Below are 24679 nucleotides of genomic sequence, written 5' to 3' on the forward strand. Positions count from 1 at the left end.
TGTACAAATACTTCATTTTTAATACTGGAGTATCTTTTTGGTTTTCGGGGAAATGTTTAATAAAGTGAGTTTGACACAAATCTAAATATATATGTTATAGAAAAGCTGTAAAGACATGTACATTATTCTGATCAAGTGAGAATTATGTATGGGCTGTTACATGACTTGCTTGTTATCATCAAGGACAAGAAACTTTTCAGTGGAAATATACAACCAGTCACAATGATGTGAGGGAATCATTCTACAAGGTGTTTGAGCTTCCTTACTGATGACTGTGTGGTTTGTTGATAAGCAAAGTCAAAAGACATTCTGGGCAAGTGCAGTAACTGTCTTTGGCATTTGCTTGTGTCACACTTTTGAGGTGAGATACAAATAATTGGGTGTGTGTGATATACTGTAATGGCCATGTAAGGATATAATGGATTCAAGTAGGAAAAGTGTCCTTAATTACATGTCATCTGGAAATACTTGAGAAATATCAGTCAGTGTAGCTAAAAAGAATAGGCAGAGTTATTACACAGCACAGAAGTATAATCTCATATTTTAATCCTATATTCATGTTTTCAAAAGGTGTCTAGTTTCTGTAAGCTTAAATTAAACTGAGATCCAACTTTGGTAGTTGATTTGGTGGCTGGAATTTGTCACTGATATACATGTATGTGTGTATATTAATAAAGGATAATAAAATTATTGGAACTAAAAGTTAGGTGATGTTACCATTTTTTCATTTTAAATGTTTACAAATCTATGCAATCTAAAAAAAAATACTTATAAGTGAGAATAACTGAATTTGACATTTTACTCCTGCTTAAATTATTTAAGTCTTCATTAACATCATTAGGTTATCAGAAATTTAACTTTAAGTTTAAAACTATTTGACAAAATTTAGGGAGTAGTTATCAAATATCTTTCAGAAGGATTACTATTCCTGGAAAATCTTTCACAAAAAAAAAAAAGATCATTCCTAACCATATATTTCTTTGGTTCACCAGTGAGAACTCGATAGCATGGTTTAGTCTATTACATTTCCTAAACAACCCTTGTCATGACTCCTGCAGACTAAGTTTTCCCCATCACACCCTCCCCCAACCTTCAAACCCAGTTCCAACCCTCAACTCAATGTCCCAAATACTTCTTTCAATTATCTTACTTGTCAATGCATTTTAATGCCTGTTGTGATAAGGTGTGGTGAAGGTACTCCTTTCAAGTTTAAGTACATGTCACACAGCAAGTCTAGTCTTAGTCCCAAAGAAGGAAGGTACTTTACAGAGAGGTTAAGCACTGAGAGAAAACCATGATGTTTTGAACTTTTATACAAAACTTCAATTTTTACATGCAAAACTGCTCTTAAGATCATATAAGCAACTAATGTACATTTTCTAATCTTTTAGAATCATGTTCCCATAACAACAATGAAAATCTCATCCAAGAAGGTAAGAACTGAGACTTTTCTATTTTGGGCATGATACAATGTCTCACAACCAGGAAAATATGTTTTTTTTTTAACTTCTGAAAAACTAGTTTTACTATTGATAATCATATAGAATCATCTTTACTTTGCTATAGGCCTCAGTATCTGTTAGTGAAAATGGAATAGTTTTCTTTTGCATAAAAGCTAATGAGAGCAGACCATATATGTGGATAGGCATTGCAGTGTTTTGTGTTTGTCATATCCTCAACTGTTATGGCACAATAAAACTCAACATTCTAAAAATAGAATTTAGTATCATGTTTGGGCTACAGTAAGATCAAAGTTTTCAGCATTTATTTGTCAACAAAACCTTTAGTGTGCCCTATCCACGGTTTTGGATTTGAAGGAGTGAGTGATGGTGATTATCGAGAACTAGCTAATCTAAGTTTCCCGGAACAAGAACATGAGCAAGAGATGGCAATCCTTTTTTTTTTTTTTTTTTTTTTTTTTCCTGTCTATTATACACCCTGCTCCCATTATCAAAGGCATTATCTTAAACAAATTCACTAAGAGCTGCCTCTTTGGAGTCAGATTGAGTCAGCTTTATATGTATTTGAATCCCAACTTGACTATAAATTACAAGCAAATTTTTTAACTTCCTTGACCTAAGTTTCTAGTCTCAAAAGCATCGCCTTTCTCACAAATGATGTATATAAATTGCCTAGGACAAAATGGCACTAGCTAGTGCTGTCTGTAAGAATCTTAGATTCTGTTTTTCTTGGAATGGAGACCAAAGACTTTTGATGCTTGTACAACTGATTTTATAATTGCAGTGCTCTTTGCCATATCCAATGTACTGGATAGACATGATGTGGTTCCATAGTTAGTCTTGTGCTCTTTGCACTTGACCAAATTTTATGAGAAAAAATAAATACGACAAAATGGAGTTAAAGATCTCATCTGTAAAAATGTTTGCATGAAGCATAGCAAACATTTTCCCAACTAACAAGAAGTCATTTGTCATTTTGCAAATGTCCAACAGAGCTGATCTTAAGTCAGAATTGTCTTTGAAGCCAGCAGGGAAGCCTTTTTGTTTATGATGGCTTAATGGAAAGAGACAATATAGCAGCAAGATTCAAAACCTTCACAGTCATTTTTGTGTCATGGTGGTCATATATAAAATGTATGCCTAACATATTTATAGGTCATATGTTATGTTGGTTTTCAACATCTTACACTGCAGATATTTAATATGTTTCAGGGAAGCAGTGAGCTCCACAGTTAGTGTAGTGATTTGATTTTCTGAATCCCTGGGTTCACTAAACACTGTACTACTTTCTGAAGCAGTTTTGTGAAGGTGTTTAAATGTCATGAATTTGATATCTTTCCTAGTACTCAAATTAATTAATCATATTTCTTACCTTATACCCAATTGCAAAAATATTGATATTACTAAAAATTAAAATATACAGCTACCTTTTGCCTTTTTCTCAAATAAACCAGTATTCTTAAAAAAATATTTTCAATTAATGGACACTTTAATTTGCCTGTCTCTTTTAGATATACTTATTATTCAATAAATGCTTACTGGGAACTGAACCTAGAGACCTCTTGAGCTACATTCCTCCCCTCACTAGGCCATCTCTCCAGCCAGAATATAAGAATACTTGCTGTTAAAACATGTGCACCTGTGTTTCAATCACAGCGTCCACATTACAGCAAGATGTAGGCATGAGCATTATTGTACCACAGAGGGAAGACGGAGATGGCTATGGCTTGCTTGGGGCCAGCATATCTCCAGGTTCAGTAACTTACTCAAAGGAATATGACAGAGTGGGACAGAGCCAAATTCCCAGTGTCCTCCTCTGGCCTCTGAATGAGTACACACACACACACACACACACACACACACACATGCATGTGCCTATGTCAACATACACACACATACGAAGCCCAAAAACCTAGTCACATATATAAAAAATAATACCCAGTGTCCTCCTCTGGCCACTGTATAAGTACACAGGCACAAACACAAACACACACACACACACACACACACACACACACACACGCATGTGTCACATACATACACATACAAGTCCAAGTATACACTTACATATAAAAATAAGCATTGGAAATTTTTAAATAATCTTAAAAATAGCTTTAATAAGTGTATATTACTTTCAAAGACATGTTTTCAACTGTTTCCACTTTGACAATGACTGATTATCTAATTACTTTGTCTTCTAAACAAAATGTCTTCTGTTTCAAAATTGACTTCGGCTGTTGGACTTGAAATATATGAAAGCTTACTTGTGATTTGCTGAGAGACAGATGTCAAAGGAAAAGAAAACATCATAATTTAAATATGCAATATATTAGTTCAAGTCTGAGAGGACAATGGATCCCAGTGTTTAAAACAGATTACCATTCTATATGGTACACTGAGAGGTGTTATTTTTAGTAGAAAGTGCTAATGTTATAGACATATTAACAGTAGGAAAATTCTATTTATTTTGGCATTATACCCTCTATGCATCTTGTTTTGAGTCTGTCTGTTTCTAAATGAATCCACCAGTTTGTGGTCATATGTTATGTGTTCCTGCTAAACGTCTTGTAAATTCCACCTCTGACATAAATTGCCATGATTACTCTCATAGCAACAGTTGTATGTGAGCTCCAATGAAGGGGTTTCCCAAGTGTCTCTGCATCGCTGCCACATCTATGGCACAGCTTGTGCAGACTGCTGCTTGGCGAGGGACCCATACTGTGCCTGGGATGGCCACTCTTGCTCCAGGTTCTACCCCACTGGGAAGCGGTGAGTACTAAGCATTCATGTGAAAATTCAATGGGCTTCATAGGGCAATGCAGATGTGGATCAGCTGTATGGCTGCTTTCATCTAAAAAGGCAATACTGTGTTTAGCACTACATACATCCTTTGAGTGAGCAAGATGTCGCACTGCACGATATGATGGTTTCTTTTCTTCTCAATGGCAATTGTGTGCTTTCAGACTCATCAGTAACCTAGGCAGCATTTAACTGTTTTCAAGCTAATATGTGTCTCTGTTGTGTCCATGTGAGTCACTGTAGCCTTAAACTCCACACTGCTAGGTGTGGCTACATTGCTTAATTATAACAAAGAGTTTTTGCGTTAATATAATTAATAAAAGGAGATGAATTTAAATAGTTCCCAGAAATGTTCAAAGCAAATTGAAAGGCATTTGTAGTGGAAAAACTGTTGAGACAGTAAAGAATATGCAGACATCAGAGTTGGTTGAGCTCCTAGATATTTGCAATAACATTTGAGATATAGGCTGTGAAGAATGAGAGCACCAAAACCTCTTAAAAATTAGGGTCAGTGGGAGCAAATGACTCCAGTCTTAAGAACCTCTGCACTGTCCAGGCAACCATTGGGTGATTTTTTTTAAATTATATTTTTATTACATTATATTTGTATAATATATTAATTTTTATCATGTCATATTTGAAAATTTAAAATATTTTGATCATATTCTTCTCCTCTTCCAAGTACTTCCAGATCTTCTCCCTCTCCCCATCCACCCAAATTTAGATTCTACCTCAAAAAAACCAAAACCTCAATACAACAACAAAACCTCCCAAATCAAGAAAACAAAATAAAACCACACCCAAAAAGAAAACAAACAAACAAGCAAGCAAATAAGCAATTATAACAAAATCAAAGCACACACAAAAACCTTTGGATCCCACTGTAGATGTGTCATAAGCTTTACTAGAGCCACACCACTGCATTTTCATATGTCAACCTTAAACCTTTTGTCTGTTATCTCAACAAATATTTATCTTGAAACAAAACATAGTTAGGCATTGTTGTAAAAAAAAAAAAAAAAACAGGTATAAAATAGGGAAGACAACAACAAAAGACAAAAATTTGTGCTTGGGTATAAAATGGTCTGATGAGAGAAGAAAAGGCATGTCAAACAATCACGAGGTTTCTGGGTGTGAAAGAGAAAGAGGGTTATGACATACGGGAAGCAGTTTTTGAAAAGTTGAACAATGGTCAGAGAGGGCCCTAGTGGTGACAGAAGAGTGAACCAAGCAAAAAAATATGAAAAGAGTAGCACCAAGGCATCCTCTGGGGAATAACACTCTAGAAGTATGCCATGGAACAGCCAAGGGACAACACCTAAACTCATGCTGGCACTTACTACCTTATGACAAGAGAAGGAAGGCCAGAAAGAAATACATTTCCAATGTCAGGTGATGTAGGATTTTATCAGTAACTTGTCAGCACTTAGTTCTTTTGTTTAGAAAGGAAATCACCCGATTCTTGGTCCTAAAAGTTCACGAGCTGGGGTTGCTTTCATTGGAGCATTGGCATTGGAAGTAGGAGGACAAAAGATGCAGAATGGGGTTGTAATCTAGGTCATATAGAGGAGTAGTTGAATACTCTGTTAAAGTACTTGGTACAAGAGCTTAGAGAACCAGAGCAGTAAAAAAATTCCAAGTTCTTAAAAACCAGAGCACTAGAAAACCCACAGATGTCATTGCCTCAGAGTGAACCCTATGGAATGAACACTTGTGATGTAGAAAGAAGATTAAACCAAGCATGTCTATGGGGCACTCCAGCCAGGTTGCTGAGGAGAGAAAGAAATGTGAATCTGGAGTAGAGAGGAGTAGCCTGGGCTGTGTCCCCCTTCTTCACAAGTCTTTGAACCAGGAGTCTTGCGTCTGTGTCAGAGACTCAGTGTCCTCCCAAGTTTGTCGTAGGAGTTAAGCAGGATCTTCTTCACTCATATGAACTTCCCTTCCCTTTCAAATGTTCATTCCCTTGCAATTGTATTTGCACTGGCTGAGAAGAACAGAACATGGATACAGAATGCGAGGGATGCAAATTTCAAACATGATCTTAAATGAATTTTATTTTTGCAGCTACTACTAGAATTTTCAAAAGTATTTGTCATGTACCTCTAAGTGTAATTAAAGTAGTGTTTAAAAGTGTTCCTCGTCTAAATATTTGCCTGACAATACAATTTTTTTTTAACTGATAAAAGTTCTACAGCTAAGAATGCCATGCATCTCCAGTACCAAGGTTAGAGTCCTTGGTCTTTTAACCAGATTTTTTTGATGAATGAAGTTGGTACATGGTACTCTCTAAACAGCAAAGTGAGCATGAATTGAACACTGCCATATCCTATAGATAAATTAGTGCTTGTTTGTAATGTGAAATGATGGAAGGGCAGAACCCCTTCTTTACAAAGACTTGTCTTAGGCTGATAGGAATTTTTAATTTCCACACAAGCAATATTTCCCAAGTAAAATTTCATTCCATGTGTGGAGAATAATTGCATATTTAAGATTCATTTCATATTTTAGATGTCTTAAAATGTGTCCATACATTGTCTCACCTATTATAAATCCAGTTATATTTTTAATATTCATACTGAAACATGGGTTACACATTACTATTATGTACCACAAATTTGTCATGAAATTTGTCATGGCTCTTTACAGACAAAGTACTGATAGTATCTTGCATTTGTTCTCCCTCCCAATACCATGCCTAATATTAAAACTTGTATTTTGAGCTGAAATACAAAGTACCAATTATTTGAGTAACTGTTTGAATATCTTTACCAGTGACTTAATTCTACCACAAGACTTTCAAAATGCAACACAAAACAAACACACACACACAAACATCACACTACACACACACACACACACACACACACACACACACACAGACAGAGTGCATGAGCTTACCCCATATTCTTTATTGGTTAGTGAGTAGAAGTTTCATTAAAAATATCTACAAAATATTCCAAATTGTTTCCACCTCAGATGTGTTGTGGAGAATGTAATGTCCTTTTGCAGAATGAATCAACACAGCTTTTCTTATTTTCTATGTAATTAAAAGAGAGTGGTGGAAAAGACTTTTTGCAATATTTTCAATCATCACTCTTTTACTAGTATTATCTGCCTTTATTATCTTATCCTTAGATTTTCTATCTATAGCAAATAATATGTGGATGAATTAATTGTAATTAAAGCAAAACTATACCATTTTATGGACACAGAGACAGAGTCACAACCAGAAAACAGTAAAATCCATACATTCACCCACTAAGTATTAACTCAATGTTTAATTTTTAATAATGTGTATATTGAAAGCACTATGCATTTTTCTCATTGCTTTGAAGTGCCTTACCTATTTGTGTGTATCAATACTAATGTTATTTATCCTGAATTCAGGCAGATAGCTGGGAAACGATGGCATAATCAGTTCAGTCTTTACAAATATCTTTTCTGTGAAACTAGAAAATGATTTCATTGTTTATCCAAAGAAATTGAGAATAATGATGAAACATCAGCAAAGTCAGCCAAAGCCTAATCCTATGTGTAATGTAATATTATGGTGCCTACCAGCATGGTTCTGTTATGCTCTAGGAATGCATTCAAGAAAACTGACACATACCAAAGGCTCTCGCTGATCTCATCATTTAAAAGGAGCTATAACAAGGTTTTCTATTTGGATGTCTGGAAGCTGATGTGGCAAGTTCACTTTGCCTAGCTTGAGAGGATATATATATATATATATATATATATATATATATATATATATATATATTTCAGCTCAAAATACAAGTTTTAATATTAGGCATGGTATTGGGAGGGAGAACAAATGCAAGATACTATCAGTACTTTGTCTGTAAAGAGCCATGACAAATTTCATGACAAATTTGTGGTACATATATTGTGCACGAGTAACACCCTATAGTGCTGACTATGGGGCAATACATTTAGGTGCTGTGAATGACAATGAGTGCCTAGAAGGCTGAAAATGACCAGCTCAGCCCTAAGAACACTCACAAAGGTTGTTTTAGTATACATTCCCAGAAACAATAGTAGTAAAAATTGCAAATTCTTGGCAGTAAAAGTGGACATGGAGCTGGTATACAATAGGAAACTGATCATATTTCCTTACATGAGAGTGACTGGTAGTTCCTCTACTATGTGTACACACACACACACACACACACACACACACCAGTATATATATAAATATATTTGTTAACATAAAGTATTAACCACTTCTGATAGTTTTTAAATCATGAGTGTCTTTGAGATTGATATTTTTTATGTTTAATAATCACTGTGTGTTTTTATTTCTGCTCATTTTGCTCAATATTTTATATTATGATAAAATATTAATAGTTAATCCAATTAAATGGTATTCTTATTCATAAATCATTTAGATGTGTGTTCCCAGTATTTAAAGTCAGTGTCCACATGGCTTTTAGGGATGGCTGTATGTATCCAAGTGCTGTCTTTTGGTTCACTCCTATCCATTATGAAGTTAAAATTAAGTGTTCTCATGAACCTGTAAGTCAAGAAATGAAATCATTAATGAACAAATACCATAAAGTTTTATGTGCATAATTTTCAATTTATAAAGACTGGAAGTCATTTTTTGAAAAGCTTTTTCCATTAGTATGTTCCAAGCAAAGAATCTATTTGACTTGAGTATGACTAAACCTTAAAGAATCTCCTTATAAGTGTCTTGGGGTGTGAAGAAACTGTTTTATCCCATATACCCATTGGTGTTATTAAATAAATACTAATATCTTTAAAATATTAATATTGTTATCCATAGGGCAAGGTTTTATTTCTAAAAGTTTTTAATATATCTATATAACAGTAAATATATTATGCTATATTATGTGTATGTACTTGCATGATAGAAAATTATAGCAAATAAAGAAAAAACTTGTGCATATGAACATTCTAGAATTCACTGTAAACATATGCCCATTTTTGAAAACCTGAGTACCTTTTAAATAAAGGTTATTTTTCTTTGTTTCAGGAATCCCATTTATGTTCCAAAATGGTTTAGAATATTTACAGAGCACTGACTTTTAAACAAAAGTGTGTATATTATAGCAAAACTTTTAAAAGAAAAGTAAATGCTGTTGAGTTTACTTACCATTTACCAGTTTTCATTTGAGTGCATTTTTGGATTAGTATCTGTAAAATAAAATGTGATATATTTATTTAGACAATCCAGCAACTCCTTGGAAGTGATGTATACTAGTAATTTTGTGGCTGTCCCATCAGAGAAGACAGATAGAGAGGGACTGACTTGATCTACAGGGAGGATGGGTACCCACCTGTCACTCATCCACCATGAATGGTCAAGGAGCTGTGAGAGATAATAAGACTTCCTCTATTTGATTTCTAAAACAAATCTTAGGCAATCAAAAGACTACAAAGTTTAAAATAGGGTGCTTCTAATGTAGCATAATTGTCAGTAAAACCAAACCTCTTTGATATTTTCCTTCACATACAGGAGGAGCCGAAGACAAGATGTGAGGCATGGGAATCCACTGACACAATGTCGAGGGTTCAATCTAAAAGGTAAGAGAAATAAATAGGTCTTAGGCATGGTAAACAGTAGCAACATTCTGTGTCTCATTTAATAGGGGATCTTCACTCAAGTCATTCACTTGATAATGTGTCATTGTGAGTTTATAACATATTTATTAGTGCTACTGAAACTGAAGTGCTATTTGTATTATTATGGAGAACCAGAAAAAAAAAAAAGTGTTCTGAAGTATGTGGCTGCCAGTGTGTGAGTGGACAGACCTCTTACACAGATTCTCTTAGCTACTTATTTCTTTCTGAAGCAAAAGTTTTGTTTTTAAAATTAATACTATCTTACTAAAGAAAATATACAAAGAAAATGTTTACAATTTTAATTATTTTGGACCATAGACCTCTGTACTGTTTAGATGTGTGACCATCTGCAAGGTATATTGGATCCTTATTGTCTTCCTAATTATAACCATGGCATCTATTCAATATTTACTAAGCATCCCTTTTTCCATAGTGCCTGCCAGTAACCAATCTACTCTCTTCAGAGTTTGAGCATTCTAGACACTTTGTATGGTGGAATCACACAGGATCTGTGTGATTTCAGAGTCCCTTTACTCTTTAACATAGACAGGATTTTTCATACTTATAAAATTCATTATGTGTTTGATCACATTTTCTTTATTTACTCATCCCTTTGTAAAGATATGTACTGCTCCCAATACTACAGATGCAGAGAATAATCCTTCAAAGATGCGATCAAGAGACCCAGCTTCAGGCCTGCCCTATTTTACAGTCAACAGTCCCTTTCTCTTTGTCCTGACAAAGAAATGCTGTGTTCTTAATCTATTCACATATTCATGGGTCACTTTCTCCACCTCAAACAGTTCTTTCTGTTAACATACCTAGTGCTGCAGGCATATGATTTTAATGATGAAACTGTGCAAATTTTTCTGATAAGAGAAACATATATACAGAAGTACATCCTCCATCACTATGGTAACTCCACGATACAACTCTGAGGTAGACTTTTATTTGGTTGTTTCATACATCTAATTTTGGGAATTTATCCACTTTGTCATTTGCTGCTATTCATGGAGCATTTTTATAAAATATTAAGTCAATGCTGTTTATAATGCCCTTGGTTACAGTGGTGAGAGAAGTGACACTTGAAATAATGTCAAGTATCTGTGCCGACTTTAGGTCTGAGCTTTGGTTCAAGTGCTTTCTTGTGATGACCTCATTCATTGTTTAAAATCTGCATTAACATCTATTTCTATCCCTAATTTATGAATAAAGCTTTCTGTTTGTGTTTTAAATATGCCTGATTTTGCTAAGTGCTTTATTTGCCATAAAAATTTACTTAAAAGTTTAAAAATATTATTAGAAATGAATAAAGAAAGACAGAGATGGTTCAAGTAACTTGTCTTGCATTACACAGCCAGTAGTGTGGATGTACCTTAATTTATCCCATGTTTCTTTGACCTCAAAGCCTGTCTTTTCAATCACTGTATCATATTGTGGATATTCTGTGCTTTCTGAACTCCCATTTTATCTTCCTTCATATATTAACACATATTATACATGTACAGATATTATATATGTGTGTATGTATAATATATATGTATATACACATACATACATACATACATATATATATATATATGTATATATATATACATATATATATATATATCTTCATGACTCGTGGCCTTATTTGTGCAATTGGAAAAAATCTAACTTAAAAGCTGTTATAATAATTAGATAATCAAAGCTGTTACAATCTTCAGTGCAGAGTGATAAATGTGTACAAACACAACCTTAGATAACTTTCAGTGCCCATTTTACTTTAAATTTAAAGAAAATGGCTAGACTCATAAATTGTACCACCCTGAGCACAATTCTAGGGAAAGAAATGTTCACACGGAAGAGTAATCTCTAAAATCTGTTCTTTCTCATTCCTCTGATTTCTGCTTTTCAGCCTACAGAAATGCAGCTGAAATTGTTCAGTATGGAGTAAGAAATAACAGCACTTTCCTGGAGTGTGCCCCAAAGTCTCCACAGGCATCTATCAAGTGGCTGCTGCAGAAAGATAAAGACAGGAGGAAAGAGGTGAGTGGTCTGCCCCCACCTCCCCAGCCATCCATCAGGACTCTGGGAGGAGCACTAAATCACCATTTCTCAGGGAGGCAAAGATGAAACTGGAAGTAAAGACACATCAATAGCATGTCATTACCATTTTCTTTAAAATCCTTTGTCCTTAGACTTGAAGGATTGATTAAAAATCCCTTCTGTGGCCTCAGTGTTTATAACACAATCTCAAGTGCTAGGATGGTGTAGTGACTTAAGGAAGCACTTAGAAAAGAAACAAGATGCGTGCAAACCCAGAAGCTAACCCTACATACAACAGCACCTTTGTGTGACTCACAAGATAAAAGCAGCTTTAAAAATGTTCTGTTTTCCTCAGCACAAAATTATGTTGAACTATAACCCTTTGTTGCAAGGAACATTTTTCTGCTGTGTGGTCATGTTTCCATTGCATTAGCATTCATGACCCTTATATATCATTCAGGTAATGTGTGCCTTCATTGTTTATGAAACCACTGGATTTATTCATTATTAAATGAAAAGACCCCTAGACTTGTGAATAAATACATTCTTACTCCAAATTTTTATTAGTTATAAAGAACCATTTGAAAAGAATGGCAATGCAAATTGGCATACAGTAACATATTGTAAATACCAAATTCCCTAATGTTGATGTCACACTATACTGACAAATGAGACGTAAAATTACATGCACATACATGCAGCCTCTACTTCTAAAATGGCATGTTCCTACTATACCATCAATTTTAATGGATGTAAGCAGAAATCGGATGCACCCCCTGCATGCATCTGTGTGGGTTCTATTGCAGGTGATTTTCTTTCTGTGTGATGTTAATCAAGGAAATGCAAGTGCACATGTCTGAAAGCTATAGAAAACAGACATGGTGTCAAAGTAACTAGGACCTTGGCTCCATAGGACAAAACACATCCACCTCTCACACTTGCCTATTCGAATGTGTTATTTCGTGTTTCCTAACTGTGAGTTCCATGAGGCTGAAACATTAAATCATAGGATAATGAACATTTGCAGCAGCAGGGATTAAATTGTGTGGAAGAAAGAACAGGGCAAATGGGCTTTAGTTGGGGATCTTGCAAAGGACCCAGTTTCACTTTGGTTCCCTGTATTCACACCCCAGGAAGCTAGCAAAACACTGTTCCTCCTGTTTCTCTGACCTCTGCTGCCTGGCATCTATAGGAACATGATGCTTATTAACTCAAGATTACATATTTTAAATTGAAATAGTATTGGATTTGGATATTATTAACAATGAAATGTACTTGTGTACAGAACTTTGGTAATATAAAAATATTTACATGTATTACTACTTATCATGATTTTGGTCCTTTTTCTGTTTTTATTCAAAGAGAGATAATTCAGATTATAAATGTCTGAAAGCTTTTCACCACATGAATTCTCAACCTCTTCATTTATAACACAATAGCTACAACTGTAAGGCAATTAATTGTAAAGCAAATGGATCTAATGTGTGTAGTCAATACCCAGCGATTGGTTATTTTCTATTATAAGCTTTACATTGACTAAAAATTACCACATGTTTTTTATTACCTCATGGAAATAAATTTTCTTGAAAGTCTTATATAGTAATGTCCCTGCAACTTTAGTGTTAGAGATGCTATAGTGTGATAATTGGACAAGATCCTTGAAAGCATTCACAATTCTCTATGTGTTGACAATACTTATTGAAATAAAAATGGAATGAACCCAATAATAGTTGTTTACTGCTTTTACAAGTGAGTAGTTTCATAAAAATAAAATAATTCCAGGGCTAAATAGATGTAATGTAAGAATTTCACTAATTCCTATTAATTAGATGCCAAAAGACTATCAATCTTGTGCTTGTGTAAGATGAAAGTACATTCCTGTGAAGGGAACTGTATAGTTAGGGTCACTGTTGCTATGATAAAACACCATGACCAAAGCAACTTGGGGAGGAAAGTGTTTATTTGGCTTTCACTCTCATATTGCTGTTCATCCTTTAAGGAAGTTAGGATAGGAACTCAATGAGGGCAGAAGCCTCAAGGCAGAAACTGATACAGAGTCCATGGATGGTTGCCATGGGACTTGCTTCCCTTGGCTTCTTCAACATGCTTTCTTTCTAACCATGGATTGTGTATTATTTTACTTTTAAATCTCATAAAAAGGATATAATCCAAAGGGAACATATATGTTTGAAGCATTTTCCTGTTTATTTAATCTTCCCCCCTACAATTCAGTTTGACTGCAGTTTCTAGACCCTCCACTCCTTCTACTAACCCCCCATTGTCTTTCCCAGATCCACTGCTTCTGCATTTCCCTTCAGAAAAGACCAGACTTCCCAATGATATTAACTGGACGTATCATATCAAGATGCAATTAGAATAGGCACAAATCCTTATATCAAGGCTGGAGGAGGCAATCCAATAGGAGAAAAAGGGTCACAAGAGCAGGCAAAAGAGTCAGAAATACCCCATTCACACTGTTAGGAGTCCCATAGAAACCACAAGCAAAGCAATCACAACATATATGCAGAGGACCTAGCACAGACCAACGTGGGCTCCATGATTGCCTCTGCCTACTTTCTCATAGAACTCTGGACCACTGACCCAAAGATCATGCCACCCACAATGGGCAGGGCTCACCCGTGCCAATCAGTAATATGAAAATGACCCACAGCAGGATCTTATGGAGGCATCATCTTCTGCAGGCATCTTCACAAATACTCTTTTCAGATAACGCTAGCTTGTGTCAAGCTGATATACAACTAGCCAGAACAGGAGCCCACTTCAGATTTCCCTGTGTGGATGGTACCTTCACTATCATTTTGAGTAGTTCAGGAGACAAGATTGCCCACTGTAAACAAAAGAGTGTATTGTTCAGTGGAACTAACCATAATCTTGTGTAGTCTGTGATGGAAAATACTCAATGCTAGTTGTGAAAGTCAACTAGTTTTGTATGCATTGAGAGTATTATCTTAGAAATTGTACTCTTCGATTTGGACATTCATGGTGTTTGTCTTTTAGGTTAAGCTCAATGAGCGCATCATAGCCACTTCCCAAGGACTGCTGATTCGATCAGTTCAGGACTCAGACCAAGGGCTATACCACTGCATCGCCACGGAGAACAGCTTCAAGCAGACCATAGCCAAGATTAACTTCAAAGTTTTAGATTCAGAAATGGTGGCTGTAGTGACAGACAAGTGGTCCCCATGGACATGGGCTGGCTCTGTGAGGGCTCTACCCTTCCATCCAAAGGACATACTGGGAGCATTCAGCCACTCTGAAATGCAGCTCATCAACCAGTACTGTAAAGACACCCGGCAGCAGCATCAGCTGGGAGAAGAACCACAGAAGATGAGGGGGGACTATGGCAAGCTAAAGGCTCTCATCAATAGCAGAAAAAGCAGGAACAGGAGGAATCATCTTCCAGAGTCATAAATGTTCATCTGTGGGGCTTTGCTTCCAGTAACAAATGCTCTGTCCTCACTGGTTAACTACTGAGCAAAGTCTTGTGCTTTACCCATGAGAAATTCCTCACAAAAGCTGGAGACTCGCTCTCAAGTGTGTTCTCTGTGAACTTAAATGAGCATGCATCTTCTTGTATGATACCTACTAGCACTAGACATGTCATGGTCCTCATGGTGCACAGAAATATTTAACTTGTCCCAGATTTTATTTATATCATAATGTGTCTTTTCTTTGACTTAAATGCAGCAACAGAAGCAGAACTGTTATACCCTCGGTTGAGCGAGGGACATAAATTACTCTGTGCTGGTCCTCTGCTTTAGGAGTTTAGCTTTTTAATTGTCAGTGGTTTTTATACGTGAGAACAAATTTGAATTCACAATTTTCACATAGTAAATGTCATATAAGTGCATGTGACAGAAAAGCCATCCAAAGTCATGTAGGTTAGAAAAATGGCAGGGAAGAGAGCATCCAGATGTTATTTAAAAGCAAGAGTGACTCATAAAGAGAATGTGATGAGTTCATATGCTTCCAGTGAATCATATTCTTGCTTGTTCTTTGTTTAAGATTTTAATGTGTGTCATTTACTGAGATCTGCCATAAATCTTTGCTCTTTTGCTTCAGAAAGACAAAATGAATCACGTGTGACATCCAAATCTTTGATGGGAGATGTATCAGTGAGGCATTGACATTTCTACTGTTTTGTTATCATCTTCCAAACAAAAACACTTTGTTTTTTGGAAGTTATTTAAGTTATTATAGACTTACATATACTCTTACATTATTTAATTGATTTACTGTTTGATTTCAGTTTTCTAGTCTACTTGGCAAATTAAAAAAAACAAGGAGGAAATACTGTTAAAACATCCAACTTTCCCATACAGAGTGAAGCTATCAAAATGTTTGGATTGTTTTGTAATTAAACTTATTTTCTCCAATTCAAAAACTGATGGATAAATATGGGGATTTTTCTTATACTTATCTTAATGACAGAGCTTCCAATTTTAAATTTAAATTTATTTTAATACTTGTTTATATTTTCAGAAAAAAAGAGAAATTGTACTAAACACTGTTGAAACACAGTTCGTATTAACAGTTCATAAAGAAAGTAATGAAAGAGGATCTGCCTCTTTTTTTTGAGTATTGTAAACAAACTCCAGAAAGGAAAATCATGTGTAGGGCTATGAGTTGGTGGTAGGTTATATGTTTAGCATACACAGAACCTGGGCTCAAACAGAAAAAAAGGAAGAGGAATAGGGAAGAAGGGAAGAAGGCAGGAAGGAGGAAAAGAAGGAAGGGAAAGTTGGAGGGTTTACATCTTTAACAGAAGATAAAAATGTGTTTAGCTGAGAGGTCGTAAATTTTAATGTTCTAAAAGGGAACCTTGGCATTGTAGGACAAAACAGAAAGAGCAGACATGTCACCCGATTTTGTTTTTAAACTATTTTTCAAATTTGTACAGTACTACAACAATCTGCAGTGATCCCATATGCAAGTGGTTTGCAGGCTTAAATATTCACATTTTATTTTTCTTATATATGCAAAAAAAATAGCAGCATGTTTAGATGCAATGCTAACATGATCCTCTTTGTTTTTGATTAATCTATTGTATGAACAGAATAAAATGACGTCCAAAGCACAGTGCCCTCATCCCACATAGCTTCAAACTGCTAGATGGTGATATTTAATTCTATGCTATTGTTTGTCCTATTTAATACCTCCTTTTTTTTTATATAACTACATTTTAAATACTCATTTCTTTAAAAAAAAGAATATAAAAATTACTATTCAACACAACCCTGCCAAATGTAAAATATATGTATTTCTCAAAAACATAATTAATACTTATTGAATATGGGTGACTAGTTGGTTTTATTTTGTGTTCTTGGGCAATTTGATGATTTAAGATGTTTTTCATATCATTGTATATAAAATTACCTAGAAATGCACTTTTCCCCCAAAGTGTAGGTTTGTGAATAGACATAGCATGATGAAGCTGTCATTACAGTGAATGTTCACCCTGTGTATAGAAAGCAAATGAGATGTAGTTCCCACATGAAAATTTAATTAGATGTTGAAGAACTCATTTGTCTGATAAAATAAAACATTGAATTCCCTAGAGGATGCCTTTCACTTTTCTTTTTAGCATAGTATGTGTTAATGTGCTAGTAACTACTGAATTATTATTATCATTTAAAGTAATCTGGTTTTTTAAAGCAAACCATTAAATACTTCAGCATTTAAGAATTCTAGCACACATATCTTTTACTAGTGGCCTTCATTCAAGTACATACTTGAATATATTCACTTACATCCAACTTCTTTGTGTACTTACATATTAACATATCAAATCAATCCATTTTAACCTCAGTATTTTACTTTACCCATGCCTATTAAAGTTTTCATAACATATCATCTCTATATTTTTAAACAGCTATAGTTTGGAAATATAAATGATTACATTCACTCCACCTACATTTAAGTTCCGGCTCATGATTTTACTTTGGGAAATATTTTATATTATCTCTACCTTAATATTTTCCATAAGGCCCCTAAATATTCTGCACAGGACAGAACACATCACATATACACATGGTCAAAATTGTTACAACATTGCCCAGTTTTGTTAGAATATGAAGGAGTCCTTCATTTGTATTCTACGTCTGTCTCAGTGTCAGTCATCCAGAGTGAAAGCCCATGGTCAATGGATTGGCTGGTACATAATCAAGTGGAGAGGCTTTTATAAACATGAGAATAGGAAATCACATTTGGCTTATAGGGCGACTGCAAGTTTCTTCTTCCGGCTCTAGGGAATCTATCTGCTTCAGCATGAGGGCTAAGAAATAGAGCTGCAACAGCTCATCCAACAAGATAACCCTGCTTTAGCTCAGCGGCCCCATTGCTTTTCAGGATCTTCCTCACAACTGAATTATAAGTTATGTTTTAAAAATAATCTAATGTGCTTTTAGAAAACTTTAATATACTTCTGACATTTAATGCTTCTTATCTATTTGAAAAAGAAAATCAAGGTAACAGCTTTCAATATGTAATCAGATAACTAAAGTCAGGAGAGGCTTTACAATACATTATAAGGCTGTTAAAAAGCTGAAGTTTAGATGAAGACATAACCACAGTGTTCATTTAACTGGATATTCAGAGTTTCAGTGAATTCTATTCATGACAATAAAGTAGTAGAAGATCGCTTTGGAAAATGTTTTTTTTTTAAGAGTTTGTCCACCATTCTTTCAACTGATAAATTTCTGACCAAGAATCTAAACTCCTCTGCAAAAACAAAACAAATTACAAGTTCATGCCAACTGGTGTATTTCACCACCAATAACTTGTTCGTGTAGGTGCTTTGATTTACATTCCTATTTTCATGGTTCTACAATGATACTATCTTCAGCATATAGGCATCAGGAGACAGAAGAGCAAGCTTCATGATGTAACAACTGTCATCTATGTTCTATTGACTCTAATGTATTTATCGGTTCACCTCATAAAACTCTATATGCCAGATAGTTAGAATTGTGTATTTCTCAGGGCTATTATGTTGCCATGTTTGAGTGTTCCTTACATAAAGAGCTATTAAAGAATGACATTATAACAAACATATTAAAACTGTTTATTCTATGTAAGGTTACCTCTCTACTCAAAGAACAAAAAGAGGGTAAGTTGCTATTCTTCAAGTGTATTCCTTCCTTTTGAGTTATCCATGCAAAAATGTCACCCAAAGCATTTATGAGATCAAAAATGAATTATTTTTTCAAGGCACAATGGCTGTTTGATGAACTATTATGAAAATAAATCACCATCATTGCCTCTCTGAACGTACATGTGACCCATGGCACATGGCATGAAAACACTTCTGTTTTCCCAGGTCTTGTCATAATTTCATTCCTATAATTTGAAATGAGACAAACAAACTACACCTTTTAGTTTTCTTTGTATTCATTTGAGGGTAAATCATACTCTTCTTCACTAACCTTTCACCTCTCTGATATTGGGGCACAGAATGTAGACTGATGAGGTAACTAGTTTTAAGGCAGAAGGAACTATCAATTTATAGGTGTGGTATGATGCCAACAGTTTGTTTCATGGACAGGAAAAAGTAGCCACAGGAAGCACAATGTAGCAAACACCCACAAACCTCAGACTGTCCTAGTAATTTCTTTATTGGCTTATATGTGTATGTGGATCTATTTATTATATACATATATTCACAAGACAAGCCGGATATAATTTATTAACTATTCCAGAATAAATTTCAATTTCTGCTTCAAATTTCTATTCTATCTTCTACACTTAGAAATGCTTTTAAATCCCTTTTAATAAATTATTGCATTTTCTTGTAAAAACTAATTTCGTGATTATTTTTTTGGATGGGTGTTTATTCTGAATGTGTGTATATGAAACATATGAATTTCTGTCATGCAAGGAGTGTAGTACAGGGCATTTGATGTCATGAAATTAGGGTTACATATAGACAGTTGTTAGCCAACCTTTGGGTGCTGGGAATCAAATTCAAGTTTTCTGCAAAAGAGTTCTCTGAACCAGTGAGCTCTTTCCACAGACCCAGCAGCTAAGGATCTTGACTTTCATAGTCTGTCTACTGTTCTCAAGCCTCATGAAGGTTTTGTCTTTGTAATTGCCAAGGTCTCCTGAAGTATGTCTGACTTCACCCAGGTAACAAATTCAAACACCTTGATATAGATCTTACTATATTAGCAGTTATAGAAGCATAAAGGTTCCAGTCTCCTTACTAATGTCCATTGATGGAGCATTGTGACAATTTCCATGTGGGGATCACACTGTGCACAAGTGTCCATTGCCTTCTCAGGATGTTCTGAAATACTAATAAGTTGCTTGTTCTCTAATAGCAAATTTATTTTTGATGTGTTCAGATGTGTCTGATTAATTTAGAAGTTTGTCCTTAGGTAAATGACTTAAAATATGTGGAGAACAAAATGTGTGGCTTTAGATGTTAAGCATCTACAATCTTTAGCAACATTCATTAGAAAACAGGCTCATTTGCTCAAGTTTTGTAAATGACAGACTTTGTAATTTGATTAGCAAGACATTTGAGGCCATGAACTAAAAATGCCAAGCCTTTGTCTTTCTAAGTCACTACTCTTAACTATGCAGATCTACAGTTATCATAACACAAATCACATGGCCTTGTGGTAAAGGTTAATTGACATTATTCATGTAGAATGGGTTGTAATTACCTAATGTAAAATAATATTTAATATCAGATACATTTGGCACCTTTTTAAAAACTGACTCTGCTACTGAAAAAGCTACTTGTTAATTTTTTCACCAAATGTTTATGGAATGCTCACTAGGTAAAAAGCATGTGCTAAGAAATGGAGGTTATACCAGAGAAACCAGTAATAATCCTGTTGGTGTGAAGCTTTCCACACTTGGAAGGAAGTGGACAGTCAAGCGAGTGTCCCATAAGTTAGGGTCAGTGTATAAAAGGAAGGTGCAGGGATCCTGGATACAACAAGGGGCATTCCAGATAGAGGAGCGAACCAGTAAGGCTCTAGGTTGCAGCTAATTCAAGAAGATTTAATTTAAACAAACAAAAACATGTGTGGTTAGGACACATCCCACAGGTCAATCAGCCAAGCCGCAAGGGTCAGGTGACCACAAATGAGCTGCTTATGTTTGCTTCTAACATTACAAAAGTCAAGAAAGTGACAGTCAGGGTTTATGCTCTATGGAATATACATCTGGCTCTATTTAGATATTCTTAGAATAGGAAAAAAGAAAGAAAGAGAACAGGACATCCAACTAGGGTCTAAGGCAATCAATACATTGAAGTGTTGTCTTCCATCTACACAAAGATATAAAGGATTCTGACAATCTCTTCTAGGGTGCACCTTTAAAATAGAGAAAAGGGGTGAAATGCATTGATGTACATCCCATGAGTTAGGAAGTTGCATTGGAGGAAATACCAACATCAGAAAGAGGTCAAGGGAGCTCTAGCTATGATACTAGAACTAAGAAACACAGAAACAGTTAGGGGAATTTATTATCCCATAATATCCAGAGGAATAAACAGCTTAGGTTTCACTAAGGGAAACAAAAACAACAATGGTGCAATATGGATGTCAATGTCTAAGACCAGCTGTGTCCCATGCACAATGGCTCTAAACTTCAAAGGCCACAGTGCCATCTCTAGGTGACAGGCTGAAATAAACACTAGCTGAAGATGCAATAGTTGTGTCGATGCATCAACTTTCTGTAAGGCCTTGTGCTTCAATACCCTATTGCTTAATCCTGATATTATTTACAGGAAAAGGATGCATTTTGTTCCAGGATTTGGAGACACCTAAATGAAAAGATATTTATGCAATGGAGTTTGTGTAAACTACCCCTTTATGGAAGAGCAACATGCTTTGCTTGTGACCTAAAACCTTTGATTAAATATCAGAGGTCATTAACAAAACAGGAAACCTGGACTGTCACTTCTCATGGTACCTCTTCCACAGGTGGCCACTCTCTTTTGCCACACTAATGAAGGGGAATCATTTCTAGAAAATTGGTTTCCAGAATCCCTTGAGATACTTGAGTGGCATTGAGGATGGAAACTGGAGAAAAATCTCATTTTTTTCTCTGTAACAGAATAATTATAAACATTTGCATATGAAAAGGCTTAAGGAAGATTAATCTGAAGATGAGAAAAAACAAACAACAGACCCATGTGTTTGTCTTTTGGTATTAGTTTCCATTATCACCAACCCAAAAACTAAGAGCTGGCACTGTAAGATATTACAGTCTATATATAGAAGAAAGAGTAAAAGTAAATTTTTAGAAAGGTTCATCAGTGTAGAAAGTCCTAGATTCATATTTAGAAAAAAAGATGAGAGGCAAACATTTACATGAGTAATTAATTAGGGTTTGACAACTTTAAGACCTCAAGACCAAATTATACAGGAACCACAACAGTGAAAATCATGCTAATAAAAATAGTTTAACTTTTTCATTGATTCATCCGGTACACTGAAAACTATTCTTTTAGTACATATATTGCCAAAACACTAATGTTAAATGAATAATTGTGAAATACATTTGAATTCTACAGAATTTTGAGAATTTTTAAAAAGAGTAAGTTTTGAAAGTAAGAAATGATAAGAAAGCTGATTGGTAACTGGAGTTGTTGTCTATCCAGTGATCTTGTTTGGTTCTCATGATGAGACTTAGCATGGAGCTACTGCTACTATTTGTCTTTCACAAATGAAAGGAGAACAGAGATATTAAGAAGCTACATTAACAAGGGCAGAATATGTTAAATGTTGGTGATATATTTCATCATGCAGAACTAGGAAATGCATTGCTTTGAGAATCTGACAGTCTGTATTGCTAGTGATAGGACAGGATTTGTCTAAATGAGGACTTCTGGACTTTTCTGTCTATAGAAGTTCCCCTTGGTATATAATTATTTTATCATTTGATCTTAGCATCTCTACTGCTAATAATATTTAAATTTCCAGAATATACTTTATCTCAAGAAAGTCAATAAATAATATGAAGTTTACACTTATGTATTTCTTTGGGAAATCTGCAAATCTGTACAGAATTTTATTCAAAAAAGTTTTGAGGAAAACTTAATGTAAGGCTTTAAAATTCTTTTAAAAAAAAACATAAAGGCAAAGCAAACACATTAGTAGGTTGTGATAAAACATCTGGGGCCAGGGAACAATTTCTTCTAGTTAAGTGGGTCTCAAAGAACAGAATACTCTGTAGTGTAAAGTGTAAGGGCAGGTAGGAAAACCAAGGTGGTCCCCAGACCTGTCAAAGGCAAGCAATGTGCAGATGGCAAAGTTGAGCAAAGAAAGAGGCCACACAGTTTACAACAAAGCCAGGTTGTCAATGTCTCTGTGCAGTGCTTTCTCCATGTACTCGAGTGACCCAGAGACGTGGTAATGTAGCAGAAAAATACACACACGACCAGACAGTTATTCTTCTGGGCTGTCAGCATCTTATTAAGAAAGGGTTGGAATTCCTGGAATTCTAGTTCATGGCCTGGCAGCTGTTCAGTTGCCCTGTATAACTAAGCCAGATTTTCTTTTTTGTCAGTCTCCATTGGCTTTGCTCAGCTACATGTGGGCTTTAGTTTGAAAAAGGCCAAAATGATAGGAAAATATTGTTTTCCATCTGCTTTGGGAAGAGGTAGAGAGACCCAGCCTTCAGGACAAATTGGTATCTTTCTCTAGATTACTGAACAATAGTTAAGGATTGTCTTGCCAGTATCACCTTCATTTTTAAATGGTGCCAAGAGGGAGATGAGCAGTCACAGATGGTGGGGATGGAAAAGTCATCTGAAATCAGTCATTTAAAGTGCCAAGTGAGTTCTAGTTTGTGTCTTGTCTTCCCTGAGAAGGCTCTGTATAAAATGCATGATGACATTACCTGACATCACCTTACTCTTCCCTATCTCTTCCTCTCCCACACCCCTTTCCATTTATCTTAATTGGATTTCTACTGAAAGGGGAGTGTAACCACGAATCACTTGTGAGCACTGTTGAAAGGTAGACTTTTATGCAAGAGGTCTGAAACTCTGAAGGATGTTCTCCACTTCTATTAACATCCTCTGTGCTGCTCAGGCTGCTGACCATCCTCTGAGATTCTCTGGCCACTGATCATCCTCTGAGATGCTCTGGGTGCTGAGCATCCTCTGAGATGCTCTGGGTGCTGAGCATCCTCTGAGATGCTCTGGGTGCTGAGCATCCTCTGAGATTCTCTGGCCACTGAGCATCCTCTGAGATGCTCAGACTTCTGATCTTCAGGACAAACTTCCAGTGGCAAGACTCATATTTTATAACTGATGACAAAGAGAATGAAAGGAAATCATAGAAGAGGATAGAGTTAATCTCTACTTTCTTCCTGGCACTTCACAGTAAAATGTTATACATTTATTTCTCTGCATACATAGATAGAAACACCTGAGAATATAACATTCTCTTTGTCATTTAAGTACTGGCATCTTTTGGAATGTTATACAATAACGATTTTGGTAAGATACTCTGTCTTCACATTCTGACTGGTGTAAGATGGTATCTCAGAGTCTTTTTGATTTGTATTTCCCCAGTGGCACAGGATGTTGAGCACTTTAAGTATCTTTTGTGCATTTGAGATTCTTCTGTTCAGAATTCTCTGTTTATATCTGTATACTATTGTTTTGGGTTTGTTTGTTTGTTTGTTTTCTTTTGTTTAGATGGGGAAGTACAGAAAGACAAAGAACAAGGAAATAGATATCTAGGGAGTTATTATGGGGCTAGTTAGAAACCTGGCACTAAAGAAATTCCCAGGAATCTAACAAAGATGGTCGCAACTAA

At 35.4% G+C, this 24679-nt stretch overlaps 1 protein-coding gene across 1 annotated transcript in view; it reads left to right on the forward strand.

The window, feature by feature from the left end:
- The window catches only part of Sema3c (semaphorin 3C), a 149188-nt gene extending 131732 nt beyond the window's left edge, over nt 1-17456 (forward strand). The window contains exons 13-17 of the mRNA XM_051174913.1: nt 1392-1433; nt 4072-4229; nt 9742-9809; nt 11746-11876; nt 14895-17456. Coding sequence (XP_051030870.1) covers nt 1392-1433; nt 4072-4229; nt 9742-9809; nt 11746-11876; nt 14895-15308 — 813 coding nt within the window. The 3' untranslated portion in view covers nt 15309-17456. The remainder of the gene's footprint in view (nt 1-1391; nt 1434-4071; nt 4230-9741; nt 9810-11745; nt 11877-14894) is intronic.
- The last annotated feature ends 7223 nt before the right edge of the window (nt 17457-24679 follow it).

The sequence above is a fragment of the Phodopus roborovskii genome, unplaced genomic scaffold, assembly GCF_943737965.1.
Source record: "Phodopus roborovskii unplaced genomic scaffold, PHOROB, whole genome shotgun sequence".
Lineage (NCBI taxonomy): Eukaryota > Metazoa > Chordata > Mammalia > Rodentia > Cricetidae > Phodopus > Phodopus roborovskii.